Here is a 14,146-nt window from a genome sequence, read left to right as displayed (position 1 = left end):
GGATCCCATCCTAAAGAACAAATATTTTCCATTTTCAAAAACCTACAGATTTAGAAATTGCAATTGCACATACTAGACTCCCATTCAAATAAAGGTACACATCCCATTCCTCTAAACCTCTTCCTGTTGGGACTTCCTGTTTCACTTTCCAACCCTCGCTCGTATGTACTTTTCTGTGCAAACCACAAAATCACTAGGACTCTAATTTGCTTTGAATTTTATTTTTCTGAGACAGCTGGGTTAACAACATCTGACCAATCAGAGGCTAAACTCTGCCCTTTGATTTTATACCGATGCAAACTGGAGTAATTCCACTAGGGTCAATGGAGATTTGCAAAAATATCATATGAGGAGTGCTAATGTGAATCATTACTTTATAAATTCAGCTCCATGTAACTGAGGCTAGGATAGAGGAGAATTATAGGCACCCTTATAATGAGATGAAGTGGCTGGGAAACAGAATGCCTCGGATTATATGCCTGTGCTCTGAAGACTATTCTGATAAGGGATATTCAGTGACAGAAATGCTGGGTTTGTCACGGATGTGTTTAAAACCGTACTGATTAGTTCACGGTTGGGAAGGATAGGGAGGGTAAACAGCAGATCTTACCCAGCAGGTACTGTACAGATGTGTGCATGGGATTAACAGGTTGGGGCGTGAGGTGGTGGGAATCTCTACTTAAAATCCTACAGGCAGAGATGTGTGAGTTGACCTAGTCTGCAGCTATAGTGATTAGAAAGTTCAGCATTGCCCTATAGCTCACCTTCTAAAAATAGTGAATATAAGCGGCTTTAGTATTAATTGGCATACATGTCTGCCTTGGAATATTTAATCTTTAGGGGAATTTTAGTCCTTTAGATTTTAAACCTTCCCTCCCCAGAAAATAAAAAATAAAAAAAGGTATCCGAAAATTGTACTGCTGTCATCTGGATTTATTGTTGATCCAAACTGACTGTCAGAGGCACGAGGGGACATAAGTCCAGGGGAGGGGGGGGGGCTGACTGGTCAAAAACTGCACTGGGTGTGTGGAGGGCAGGTACATGCCCAGTGGCTGGAATTAAAGAAAGGTCCCCTTCACCTCCCCCACAGGAGGGGGTGGCACGCAAGGAGGTAACCAAGGCCAACATAAGATACATTCTGCTGCAATAAGAACAGGACGACTTGTGGCACCTTAGAGACTAACCAATTTATCTGAGCATGAGCTTTCCTGAGCTACAGCTCACTTCATCGGGTGCAATGATGCTCAGACTGAGACACCAGAGCTGCAAGTGGCTCTTGAATGTGTCTCCTGCAGCTCCTGATATAAAAACAATGAGGGATTAATTACCGGAGCAGGATGCTTTCCCTAGGGTATTAACCAATTGTAGAATACTTGCCCAGTCGTTCTGCTGGGAGATGCACAGTAATGAAACAAGGAATTCACACGCTTGTGTCTCTCTTTTGGGGACTGTTGCTTGCAATTTGGCCCCTGAACCGCTCAGGTCTATATCGCTGCTCTCGTCTGTTTAGCAAATGACCAGCAAAGCCCTGCCAATGCCCGCAGGTGAAGAGACTCACCCAGCCCCAGCCTGCGTTGTTGAACAGACTGATGCAGGGGACAGGCCGTTTTTGAGGTCCTCGTTTCTCCCCACACAAATCAACCCCTGTCCCCTCCTTTTCCCGGCGGTCCCTTACCAGCTCCTGCTTCAGACGCCGCAGGTAATGATCCATGCTTTTCTTCTCCATCCTCCCAGGTTCAAGTCCGCGTGTGGACACCTCCAGAAGCCAGCGGCGCACCAGGCAGCTCGCCGAGGGCGGAATTCTCCCCGCGCAGCCCCGGGGGTGCCGGAGGCTTCCCTTCACACGCCCTTCCCCGCCAGCGTTTCCAGCGCAACCCTCCCACGCCTCAAAGTTTCTCCCTCTCCCGGGGCTGCGGGGGGCAGCAAACGCAGCCCGGGCTCCTTGCTGGAGCACACGCGCTGCGGGAGTTCGCAAAGGCAAAAGCTCCCGGGGAAGAGGCTCCCCCTCGCCCGGCCGCTCAGGGCGCTTCAGCGAGCCCAGGCTCGCGCGGCTGCGTCCGGGCAGCCCCGGGCGGCACCTCCCGCGGCCGGCGCCGTGTGTGCGGCAGGCAGCCCGTGCGCCGCTCGCCCGCCCCGCTGATTGCAACCAGACACCCTCCGCACGCCGCAGCCGCTGCAGCTGCGGGCACATGGCAGTGACCTCGGATCCCCCATCCCAAGCTGCTGCAGCGCTGCCGGGGGCGGGGGGGGGGGCGGGAAATCTGCCGGAGGGGGAGGTCTTAGCAGAGCCGGGAGGCAGCAGCCAGTGGGGCAGAGGATGGGCTCCGTTATGGGGGCGCTGCGCACCAGGACCGCTCCTCCCGCTCAGCCAAGCGCTGGGTGTTTGCACGTCCTGCCCCAAAGCCACCTGAGAGCAAAACCATGCTTGGCCTGGAAGAGGGAGTTTCAAAATGCCAACCGTGCGGCGGTGGGTCCCTTGGAGACAGGACCCCATTGGCAATATTGCCCGCCCCAGCCCTTCTGATCTGCCCAGGCAGGGCCCCCATCCCAAACCCTGAGAGAGAAATTGGGTGGTTTTTATTTGCCTCCTGGTATGGGCTTGCCGGAGTCACATTTCAAGTTTTGCTCTACAAGTAGAAGGGCTAGAAACGTAGTTTTTTAAAAACGCAGAAGAAGAAGAAGAGAGGAAGCCCAGAGTCTCTGGGAATCACCTGGCTTCAAGCTGTGATTTTAAGAAACACCGCAAACACTGAGATACTCGTGGTAAAATCGGAAAGTTAGCAATACTGATAAGTGGGCTAATTTTTACACCAACTTATCCTGTCCTCGCAAAGAGCTCTGATGTTTGAGGGTTTGTTTTTAACTATGGCCCTGGTCCTGCAAATTGCTCTCCAAGAGTGAAGCCCTGACGGCACAGAACAAGGGACCCAATCCACACCCAAATCACAACATAGTGTGAAACTCTCCAATTTTGGATGGTTCGCATTTGCTTTAACTCTTGCAGCGCAGTTTAAATTTTTCCACACTGGACCTTGGCCTGAGTGGGTTCAAGACCCTTATTATCGGATCACAAGTAAACACAGGGGGAAACTGCACCCTACTGCTCTGCTCTGCTCCCCTCTGCTGTGAGTGTCACCGGGTGAAGAAGTGACAGTATCAAAGCGTTAATAACTTACAACTGGGGTTCTCCTTGTCCTGAGTGGGAGATGTGCCAACCTATGTACGACTCTTGCCTCAAATGTAAGCCAACAAGAACTGGCCTAGCTACAAACTTTCCCTTGAAATCTATTTCTCTTGGCTAGCTGTAGCTGGACTCTTCACGTGGACCTGTTCAGAGCAGGGTATGTGTTTCCCTTGGCAGCCAAGCTCTCAGGTTGGAAGGGACGCTCAGTGATAGAAGACAGAAAAGGTGGTGACATATTGAGACTGAGCTGAAAAGCCTGCCTCTATTAATGGCACCTGGGATGGCCTAACTTTCCTGTGCTTTTTCTGTGCCTCATACAAGGACCTCCTTGCAGGGAGAACTGCAGGACTCTCAGATTCTGGTTTTCCACGGATGATTTTGGATCAATTTTTTCTCCCTCCTTTCTGTTGCCAGTTTTATAACTACAGTGTGTTACTTCTCCTTTACCAATGATGTTAAGTGTGCCGATAGCGTCCCTCCTTCCTGCTCTTTGGGAACTGTACAATAACTCTTAAATAAAAAATTATTATTATTATTATTTATTATTTATTTTATTATTCTATTGCATGCATTCACTGCTATGGTGTCCATATCCCCTGTAACTATACATCCCCCATTAGCAAGGAACAGGGAACTTATTTGCCAGCTCCAAACCAGACTGTTGTTTCTTAACAAACTGTTTATCTCAAGTGATCCCAACATTTATAGTAAGTTTAACTATATGAGAAACATTCGCATGAAGTTTACCTGTATGAGAAAAGTGCACTGGTATAACTTGAATAGGCTTCTAAACCAATATGGTTAAACCAATGCAAGCATCTGGGTGAAAGCTCCTGTTTGGTACAGGCTTGGTTTAGCATAAGCCTCTGACTTAAGATAAATGAAAATAAAGCACTAATTCAAGTATGCACAAATTCACACAAATTATACCTGTGCAACTTTCTCACTGAGACAAGCCTTTAGTCTTTCTGCATCTTGCAGACTAAAAGTACCTCCTGCAAAAGGTTGGCAACTTTGCTGAGACACAATTTCAAAGGCGGCTCTTGATTTTGGTGCCTTTGTTCTTGGATGCCCACCTTGACGCCTTTGGCCTGATTGTCAGAGGTACTGAGCTCCCATTGTGTCAAGTATCAGGGGGTAGCCATGTTAGTCTGTATCCACAAAAACAATGAGGAGTCCGGTGGCACCTTAAAGACGAACAGATTTATTTGGGCATAAGCTTTTGTGGGTAAAAACCCACTTCTTCAGATACGAAAGCTTATGCCCAAATAAATCTGTTCGTCTTTAAGATGCCACCAGACTTCTTGTTGTTTTTGAGCTCCCATTGACTCCAGCTGAGACTGACCAGGGTTGTAATTTGAACAAAACTTTTTGGAAAATATATGCAGTTTCAGGGGTCTTATTAAATAAGGCATGGAATGGACTGAGACAGGCATCAAGGGGGATTGAATTCTCTCTTTACGCTGCCACCGCCAGGCCCAACAACCAGAGCCTATTGCTCTATGACATGCCTTAGGAATCCCGAAAGATTGTGTGGGGCCTGAGCAGATTCTTCTTAGGACCAGGTCTCAGAGAAGCTAGTGCCTCCTCTGAAATACTAAACTCTCTGAGAAATGTAGGGAATGTTGTTCTAAGTGTTTTAAAAATTCAAATACCTAAAAGGTAAACATGGCTGTTCCAAGCACTAAAATCTGGGTAAAACCATTTTAAATTGCCCAGTGTGAATAGTACGCAAGGGCAGGAGTTCATATTTGCATGGCGTTTAGGCAAGAGCTGTGTTCTGAAGAGCTCATAAGAAATTTGGCGAGCACAGCAACTGTGTCTGACAACATGCGCGCAGTGAAAAATGTTTAACCTTTGTTTTGATTCTGTTTGTTGCAACTAGTTTGGGTCAAAGATTTTGATCTCACGTTTAGAGCCAGAATTTTCTCTGATTCTACCCAACCCTTAGGGACTGCTCGTTCCCAGTGAGACTGCTCAGGGAGTTAAATTTCCACAGGAGTATGGGTGAGGGTGGGGGATCAAAATCCAGCGCTTAATATCCACGTGCAGGAACTCTCACTAGAGGATGGAGGTTCTGGGCCTCTTTCTTCAGAGATTTCCTCTACTGTGCATACGTCTGTTACACTCTGTAACGAAGCCACATCACCACTTGGGCCTATGTTCTCCACTGCCTTGCACCTTGCACCCAGTCTGCTGTGGCTGCACTCTGCACTTACTTTGCACGAGCACAACTAGTGCAAAGTACTATTTTACTAGTACAGGACAATGGAAAATTAGGCTCTTGGTCTCAAGGAAAAGACGGCGGGGAGGGACGGGGTGGGGGGAGAAAGCTTAAGATCAAGATCTTTACGGGAGAAAATAGAACATGTCTTTGTGTGGTGCATTCATTTTTCATCAAAAAGTCCTCAGTTCTTCCCCTCTGAAAAACATCCCTCCCTCTGCAGCTGAAGGTTTCTTTATCTGCATTTGTTGTCTTCCAGGTAATTGATCTGGTTTCTCAGTGCTTTTTCTTGGCTGTTCTTTGTTGAACTACCATCAGGGGTTATCTCTGAATCTTTACTCATTTTCTATCCTTTCCGGCACTCCTAAGCAAAATCTTTCAAAACGTTTTATCAATCAGGGTTTCAGTGTGGCCTGAATTGCAATTGTAAGAGATTGTGTTTGTTTGTAGTATGGAACTACCTCCCCAAATTTCCCCCTGTAGCTGCAACTGGATATGAAATTTTTCATACATGTCCAATTTTTTTTAAAGTTTTTGTGTGCTGTTCTGTTTAAGAGACAACTTGGGTTTTGGTGATGTGAACCCTGTACACGTAGGCTGAAAAGCAGCTCGGGAGACTCCAATATAAAAGCTTCTATAGAAGCGTAAGAGATTGTGTTTGAGGAACAAAGTATCACCAACAACTATGTTATACAGGGCTATAAAACTGGTCAATTTTATGGCAAGTGAGCACATCTTAACTGTGTTAACATCAGTCTCATGATGTCGATGTCTCAGTATCTCTTCCTCCCTCATCACTGTTCACTGTCTAGCTTTCATGTCCCTGCAACCTTTTATTAGTCAAATTAAAATGCACTTTATACCATATTTTACTAAAATGTAAGTAAAAGTTTAAATTTTGATTTAAAACTAGAGAAGGTTTAACAGTCCTTATTTCATTTCCAGCTTTGGCTGATATCAAAGAAGTGGCTTATTGATCCTAAAACTGGCTTACCTGGGTGAACTTTCTTTTTAAATAAACACCGAGCCACTAAAATGGGTTGTACATACATCTATACATCCATTCATCTGTGTGTAGTATTAATATTTTATTATTACCTGGCATCCAAAAGTGTGTTTGGCAGCAAGCAATAAAGGTAAATAGTGCAAGGGCCTTGCCCTGAAATAGCTTACAATTTAATTTCACATATGATGTACTGAAGGTGGCGACAAAAGAGTGGGGCTGCGATGAGAGAGGAAACACAGAGGCACAGCAGGCATGCCTACGAGGCATGGTCCTTAAATATCCTATGGCACTATTAATTCTGGTGTTTTGGCCAAATTTTGCCTACCTAAAATTCCTCTGGCTGTACAATATTCTTTGCTTTCCATATTATTGTATAGTGTTCCCATGAGCTTTTAAGCAGTATATCTGAAGTGATCCCTATGTATCATTTATGTTTCAGCTGAAACTTGTAAAGCTCTTTGGGATCGTTCAGGATGATAGGCCCAGCTATGGACCCAGTGCAGTCAGCAGAAGGGCACTGGCTTGAGCCTTTTAAGACTCTATTTATTATTATTTATAGCTGCTCCATTCACTCGTTCTGTTGGCGGAAAAGGCAAGACTTTGCCGGTTATTTAAAGCAACGGAGCTGTAACTGCTGCTCCAAAGTCTTGTTACTTATTGGTAAATTGCCATTCGTCTTTTTCATAAAGAAAATGAATGCACAGGATGCTCAGAAGCATGATGTTCGATCATGGATATGAAGTCAGTGTGTGTGCTGCTATCAATGGCCCTTTTCATTTTAAAGTGCTTTGATTTATAGAGAACAAAAATAGTCACCATGGCAATATAAACACGTGTAAATACCACAACTCTGAGAGTGAGTCAGACATGTTGAAGAGGACTGAGCAGTCTCAATGTCTTTCTGCTAACACATCTGGGGTGGGAGGATAAGATTATCTCACTTTAAAAATATATCAAAGAAACCAAGATTTGTTCTGAATAATTCTGTGTCCTCCCAGACACTGAGGGCAAATCCTTCAAAGCTAAACATGCCAGTCTGATAACAAGCGAGAAAAGGAATGAGAAATAGCAACAAAGGAGCAGGGGCAGGTTTAGCTGGAACAACTTTTAAATCTTAAAAAAAAAAAAAATTTAAAACCCACAAACCCTGGTTGGGGAAAGCTGTGCAATTTTACTGGGAGTGGCTTATCCCATTATTTCAAAGGGACCACAAATTTTGTTCAGGTGTCATGAATGTAATACAGGTTGAACCTCTCTAATCTGGCACTCCCTGATCCGGTAACATCTATGGTCCAGCATAGGCGCCGACTCCATGGTTCTCCACACTTACCAACTCCTCCTCCCTTCTGCAAACAGCTGATTCGTGGCGGAGAACCTGGGCACCCCTACTTCCCACGCCTATGGAGACCCGCTGAGCATTAACCTCCCATGGTCAGCACCAGTCAGGTCCCGAGGGTGCCGGATTAGAGAGGTTCAACCTGTATAAATATATGGTGAGAGGAGGACGGATAGTGGTTTGGGAGACGCTGGAAATCTCGGTTTGGATCTCAGCACTGCATAGGGGCTAAAGCAGGGCCAGAAGCATACAAGACACCACAAACCATGCCCCTGGCCCTAAGCAATCTGGCTCCATCATTAATGGCTGTGCAAAAACCTGCTTGTGGGTTTAGGGGAGATCCCAAATGAGCCCCCCACAAAGTCAGAGAAATGCTCCCCTTACCGCTTGGAGTTTTATGGCAGGTGTTTATGCTCAGCACCACCCAGAATTTGACCTTTGGAGCCCAAATAGTCTGTACACAGAGCAGCTTATTGTAGATTCTTAGTTGATATTTTACAAGGTTAAGGGGGAGGAGAACAAGAGAGAGCCCAGCCGGAGGGATCATATAGTATACGTGTGTAAAGAACAAAATATCACTGTAGCAGAGAAAATCACATCAGTTCTGCTTGGGCTAGAACCTCTGAATGGCTACGTCCTTTCACATGGCAGCTCTGTGAAAGTCGCCCAGTTTGGAACATGATTTACTTAAAAATGATTATATGAGGGTTTAAAACAGATTAAACATTGTATTAGCAAAGCAAAGGTCATAGGGGAGTGTATAAAATGTCACAGCATGCACATCACAGTTGTTTGTAAGATTACTTCTCTTTATATAAGGCCACTATATATATGGAAGGAAAATTAATCTCGTGCAGAATTAAAACAGTGTATGTCATTTGTGTTTAACAACAGCATAGGAAAGCCTGGCTTTGGCAAAGGTTCCATCAGTTATTCCCTGCTCTGGGATTCTCTCTCTTGTTCACGTTATAAGCTCTTTGGGCGAGGGTCTGTCCTCACTGTGTATCTTCTTACAGTGCTGAGCATGTTCTCAGCGCTTAACAACTAAAAATAATAAGTTAAAATTATGTTACAGCTCATAGGAATTGCTAGACTGAATCAGGCTTGAGATTCTTGTGGTTCACTATCCTGTCTGGACTAAGAAAATACTCTGTCACATCATGTGTAGTTAGACTGTAGAACTCATTGCCACAGGAAGTCGTTGAGGCCAAGAACTTAGTGAGATTTAAAAAGGGATTGGAGATGTATATGGGTATTCAGAGTTACCATAATTAAACAAAATAGGATGTGATCTAATGTGGGAGGCAGATTAGCCAGGTGATCATTACAGATGGTAGCTACACTGCTGTCTTGGGGATTCTCTGAGTACACCCCCCACAAAGGTGTCAGGCATCAGGCTTTTACCTTGCTTGGGGTGCAATTCTGCAATTCACCCACTGTCAGACCAGGACCTGGGTTACAGGTATCAACTGTGACTAATTTAGCTGGTCCAACTTTGGACCCTACTGAGGTTTCTCTTTGAGATTCCGAGAGACAGCATATGGTTGCAGTATACAGAAAGAGCATTTTCAAAACAAAACATGATTTATTTTGTCCTAAATAGGGTACGGCGTGCTTAAAAAACTAGATTTAAAATAACTAAGAGGCCTACTTGCATGTTGCCTTACCAATGCTTAGCTTTTCTAGCCATAACTTAGGCAGCTCTGGTTTTTTCCCATCTCTAAGTTGGGAGAAGCAGCCTACACTGCTTGCAGTCTTTGGTCCCCTGTCTCTGAGAGCTTTAGTCAGACTGCCAGCCTTTTCCACTAGAACCACACTGCAAATAGCCCTTTCACTGACACATCCTGGTCAGCCTTTCTGACTGCCTGCCCCCTCCCAGCACTGTGGCTGAGAAGTCTTTCTTCATGGCTATGAAGGTGGCTATTGTTTGAGGGAATGCTCCTTGTCTAGGACATGGTCTTACCTTTCCTGGGTTCTTTAACAACCTCCCTTTTACAGCCTCCTTTAACTTTGTGCATTCAGGCAGGTAATAACACCAAATTAAATAGGGAAACTGAGTTACACGATATTCATAAAAAGTAAGACAGGCATTTTCCCAGCTCGTCACGTCATACATCTTCATGCTGCAGGATTGTTATACCTTCCTATGAAGCATCTAGTACCGGCCACTGATATAGACAGGACATTGGGCTAGATGGTCCTTGGGTCTGATTCAGTCTGGCAATGCCTGTGTTTCATTGTCTCCAGAAGTGGTCAATACCAGCCGCTTCAGAGGAATAAAATCTGCACTAGGCAGCTGTGAGATAACCTGCCCCCAGAGAAAGCTGTCTCTTAGGCCCTGATAGTTGGGTTCATGCCACAAAGCTTCATGTTTTATATTCTTTCCCTTGTTTATGGTTGTAATGACTACTTCTGCTAATGATCTAACCTCCTTCCCCAGGACCCGTTCTGGCCCCCAAATCATGAAGTTTAACTAGATAATTCCTAGAGGCTATTTTGAAGGGTCAGAACTAGAACACACTTCCCTGTGATTTTGTTGCAGACAAATTATCTAGAGAGAAGCAAAGTGGGACTGTACAGATCTCTCATGACTGGACTAACTACATGTAACCACCTGAAACATGGAATTCAGTGCTCCAGAATCTGAGGTAAGAAGGGCCCCCAGAGGGTGAAGTCCAGTATAGGCTGATTCCTAAAGAGTATGTGGGGACACTGCAGGCTTCCCTCTCTGTGCATCATCCCTAACCTGCATGCTGATGAATCGGAATGGGGCTATTGAGGCCCTGCCAGCCAGGCCATCCTTTTCATCACATGGGATCCTCCTGTCAACAGCTAGTACACCTGGGATAGGGAATGGGTGCTGCTGTTAATGGGAACACAGGCCAGTGTGAAATGTTACACTGCATGCAGATTCCAGTTTGCATCTCCACCGGCACAGAGAAAGGACCTGACTTGTTTTAATATAGGGGACAATTAGAGAGAGATTAGCGTCCACACGTGTAACTGAGGCTCAGTGGACTCTGGGGCTCCAAACCATGGGCCAAATTTATCTTCTCTGCAACTGTTATTCTAGAACAGGTGAACATATACGCTTCCAAACAGCAGCATTACTCTATACCCAGTTCAGACTGGCAATGCCTGCACTTCCTCCTGCTAGGTGTAGGAATGACCTGTGCAGGGAGGGCTGTGTATGTGTGTAGCTGTGTGTGCCCAAAACAGTGGGATTCCCCCCTGGACTGTTAGGATTCTGTCATGGGGGAACCTGCAGAGCACCTTCTCTGCTGGTTTTAGGGGAAGAGAGGATTGGGACAGCAAACCTTCCCCACTGCCCACAGGTTTTTTTGCATGTACCAAATCAAACTCCTGGTGGCTAGAATTTGGTCCTATTTCTAATGCAGCATAAGAGCAATATGCCCATGTTATGACCAGAGATCCTGCAAGCTGCATCCATGTAGGCAGTACCTTGTGCCCATGCAGAGCACTGTTCACTTGGATGGAACTCTCTGCTGCTGTAAGCCTACAAACATGGAAGAGCTTGCAGGATTGGGGCCCTAGTCAGTAAAGGATGAATAATAAGCTCCAGCACAGTCTTTTGCACCGTTGCACTGAGAAACTCAAAGTAACTCCTGGATTTTATCCCCATGATTTTCCCCCTTCTCTCCCCACTTTGATAAATCCCTCTTCTACACTGCTGCAGCCTTAAAACAGCCAGGAACTCTGAGAATGGCACATCCCAGAAAACGCAGCTTTTACATGTAATTTCATCAAATTGAGTTTTTAATTTTAGGGGGAGAAATGGTGAAAAATCCAGGAGATTTGGGGAAGGGAAAATGTGGTTTTGAAATGTAAAGATTAGAAAGCACATAAAGAAACATGCTCATAAGCCCCCAGGGGACCGGTTGGAGGAGAATAATGAAGAGATGGATATAGCCACAGGGAGGGAGGAAGGAAGGAAAGAGCATAATGGCTTAGTATAATGGATACACATTTCCTTTCAGATGAGTCTCTCTTGCGGAAGGTCTGTCCTAATATAAGATCCCTGCAATGCTAGTGGCTATATTTCTTGGCAAAGGTGCAATTTAAGAGAATAAACTAGGTGGACAGAAATATTCCATTTCATAGAAGGCAATGAACTCTCTTTCAAGCCACTCTGCAGACTGTGGGTCATTTGCGAAGCTAGCAGCATTTGTAAAGCAATTGGATTCAGCTGAAATGGAAGTATGCCTGCTCATTGTCATATTTTGTGACGCGCCTTTGGACATTGTCTAAATGCTAATTTCCAGAGTCACCTGCGCTACAGGTGATTGGGGGCAAAATGCGTGTGTGCTAGTTGATTTATGGCCCAGGGGTGTTTCTACAACTGATAGGGATGCTAAAACAATTATGCAGTGCTCCTGTAGGCAAAACACCGTGCTGTCAGTCACAAAGGTAACGATGCAGGTTGCAGTCTTTGGACTGTGAGGCCCCAGTCCTGTGTGGGGACATCAGTGGTCTCTGCACTGCAGTGGTAGTGGATCCCAGCAGAGACTCAGGGACAAAGTTTGGGAAGTGCCATTTATCAAACATTGCCCATTCTAAGCATTCAAAAATCTTGAGTCACGCCCCAAAGCTCATGAAATTGGCTTTAAAATATGAGATTTTTAAAATGATAAATATTGGGTTTATAAAGAGCTTATAATCATGTGCTCTGATCCTTTAACTGCCTACACGTGGAAAGCATCAGAAGTGGGACCTAAATTCTTTGGCTCTACAGGGAGAGCGTCAGTGGAACAATAAAGCTTCCAGTTATGTCACGTGGTTACTCAGCATACAGCCATTGGGCTGATTCTAATAACCCTTCCTCCACCGCAGAGCCTAGTATAGAGCCAGAAACATTTAAATAAATAAAAAATAGCAGTGCCCCTCTGAATTAAGGTTCTGTGTCTGAAGAATACTCTAACAATATATCACAAAGAGAAATGATTCTTTATATTTAAATTATCTAAGATGCGTTACAAGATGTCTTCTACTAAGGGTAAGAAAAATTACTGCTCAGAACATATAAATCTGATCAACTGCTGTTTTATCACCTCTGCCCCGCTCCTCCCCCAAGAGCAAATGCTTCCTGCTGCCTTTCATTGTCTGTTTAGATCACATCAATTTAATTTAAAAGGGTTACAAGGGATTTTATTTAATCAAACCATTTGCCACGTCCATATTTCTAAAAGGCTCCTTGCCTCTCTCAGGACCCAGATTATACAGTGATAATAATCTCTTGGTTAGATATTTACTTCCCGTTAGGAGCCAGCATGGAATAATAATAAAAAGCCCTGCTGACTAAAAATGGACTAGGGAATGTATTTTTTTTTTAAATCAGTACAAACACCTAACAAAACCTCACCTGAAAAATAAAACATGGAACTAATTTATGTGCGCAGTGTTACAGCCATGTTGGTCCCAGACCATTCAGCTCACCCCTGAAACCAGTGTCGACCCCAGTCACTTCAACCAGTCCAGGATTTGACTTTTATTGTAGTGAATGCTCTCTTAAAAGCTTTTCTCTCTCATTCACCTCTGGTTCCCAGCTTCACTACTATGATACCCAGGCCTCAGAAGGGCTGCGGTTTTGTAAAACAGGGCCTATCCAAGAAGCTAAAAGGTTCAGAAGACAACATTTACGCTTTCAGAGTAGCAGCCGTGTTAGTCCATATCTGCAAAAAGAACAGGAGTACTTGTGGCACCTTAGAGACTAACAAATTTATTTGAGCATAAGCTTTCGTGAGCTACAGCTCACTTCATCAGATGCATGCATTTATGCTCTGGTTCATGGCAGCAATGATGATTGATGGTGTCTGTTCTCTTTCCTGACTAACACACTTATTGGTGCTTTAGTTTAAGGGCATCTAGTAGGAAGAAGGTTGTTGACACTACTTCGGAAACATGATCAGGTTCAAACTTCCCATGGTTCCACATGACTCAGCCCCCACAGATACCTTTCCCCTCATTTCCTCCTCCCCACTTTGCCCTCCTACACTCTTCTCATTCCTCTCTCCTTTCGAGCCCTCCTCCCACTCCTGGCCTTGTGTCTTCTTTCACACTGCACTCGGCACAGCCTCCCACTAGCCCTGTGCCAAGCGTCCTCCCAGCCCACTTCTCTCCTGAAATTTGTGTTGGGCTTGCTGAGGAGATCTCCACATCTGCTTGTGTTTTAATCTCCTGCAATGCAGAGGCCTTGCAAATCTATGTGTCTAGTTAAGGTGCTATCCCTAAAACAAACACCAGTTGCATGTGAACGGCTGCATGGGTTCTGAGGGACAACTGGCTGCACATTAAGGATCACTTTCTCACAGATGCTTTTATCTGTGTACGTACGTATGTCATGCACAGTGGGAAAGTAGCAATACTGGGAACTGCTGC

At 45.0% G+C, this 14,146-nt stretch overlaps 1 protein-coding gene across 2 annotated transcripts in view; it reads right to left on the bottom strand.

The window, feature by feature from the left end:
* INKA2 (inka box actin regulator 2) overlaps positions 1–2,366 on the bottom strand; it is a 29,995-nt gene extending 27,629 nt beyond the window's left edge. For both annotated transcript variants that reach the window (XR_012155816.2, XM_073319899.2), the window contains exon 1: positions 1,676–2,366. Coding sequence is in view for 1 of the 2 variants with exons in the window: in XM_073319899.2 (XP_073176000.1) it covers positions 1,676–2,191 (516 nt within the window). In the remaining variant the exon portion in view is untranslated. The remainder of the gene's footprint in view (positions 1–1,675) is intronic.
* Positions 2,367–14,146: the final 11,780 nt, after the last annotated feature.

This window comes from Lepidochelys kempii, chromosome 21 (assembly GCF_965140285.1).
Source record: "Lepidochelys kempii isolate rLepKem1 chromosome 21, rLepKem1.hap1, whole genome shotgun sequence".
NCBI lineage: Eukaryota > Metazoa > Chordata > Testudines > Cheloniidae > Lepidochelys > Lepidochelys kempii.
This window is presented reverse-complemented; position numbering and strand designations above follow the sequence as displayed.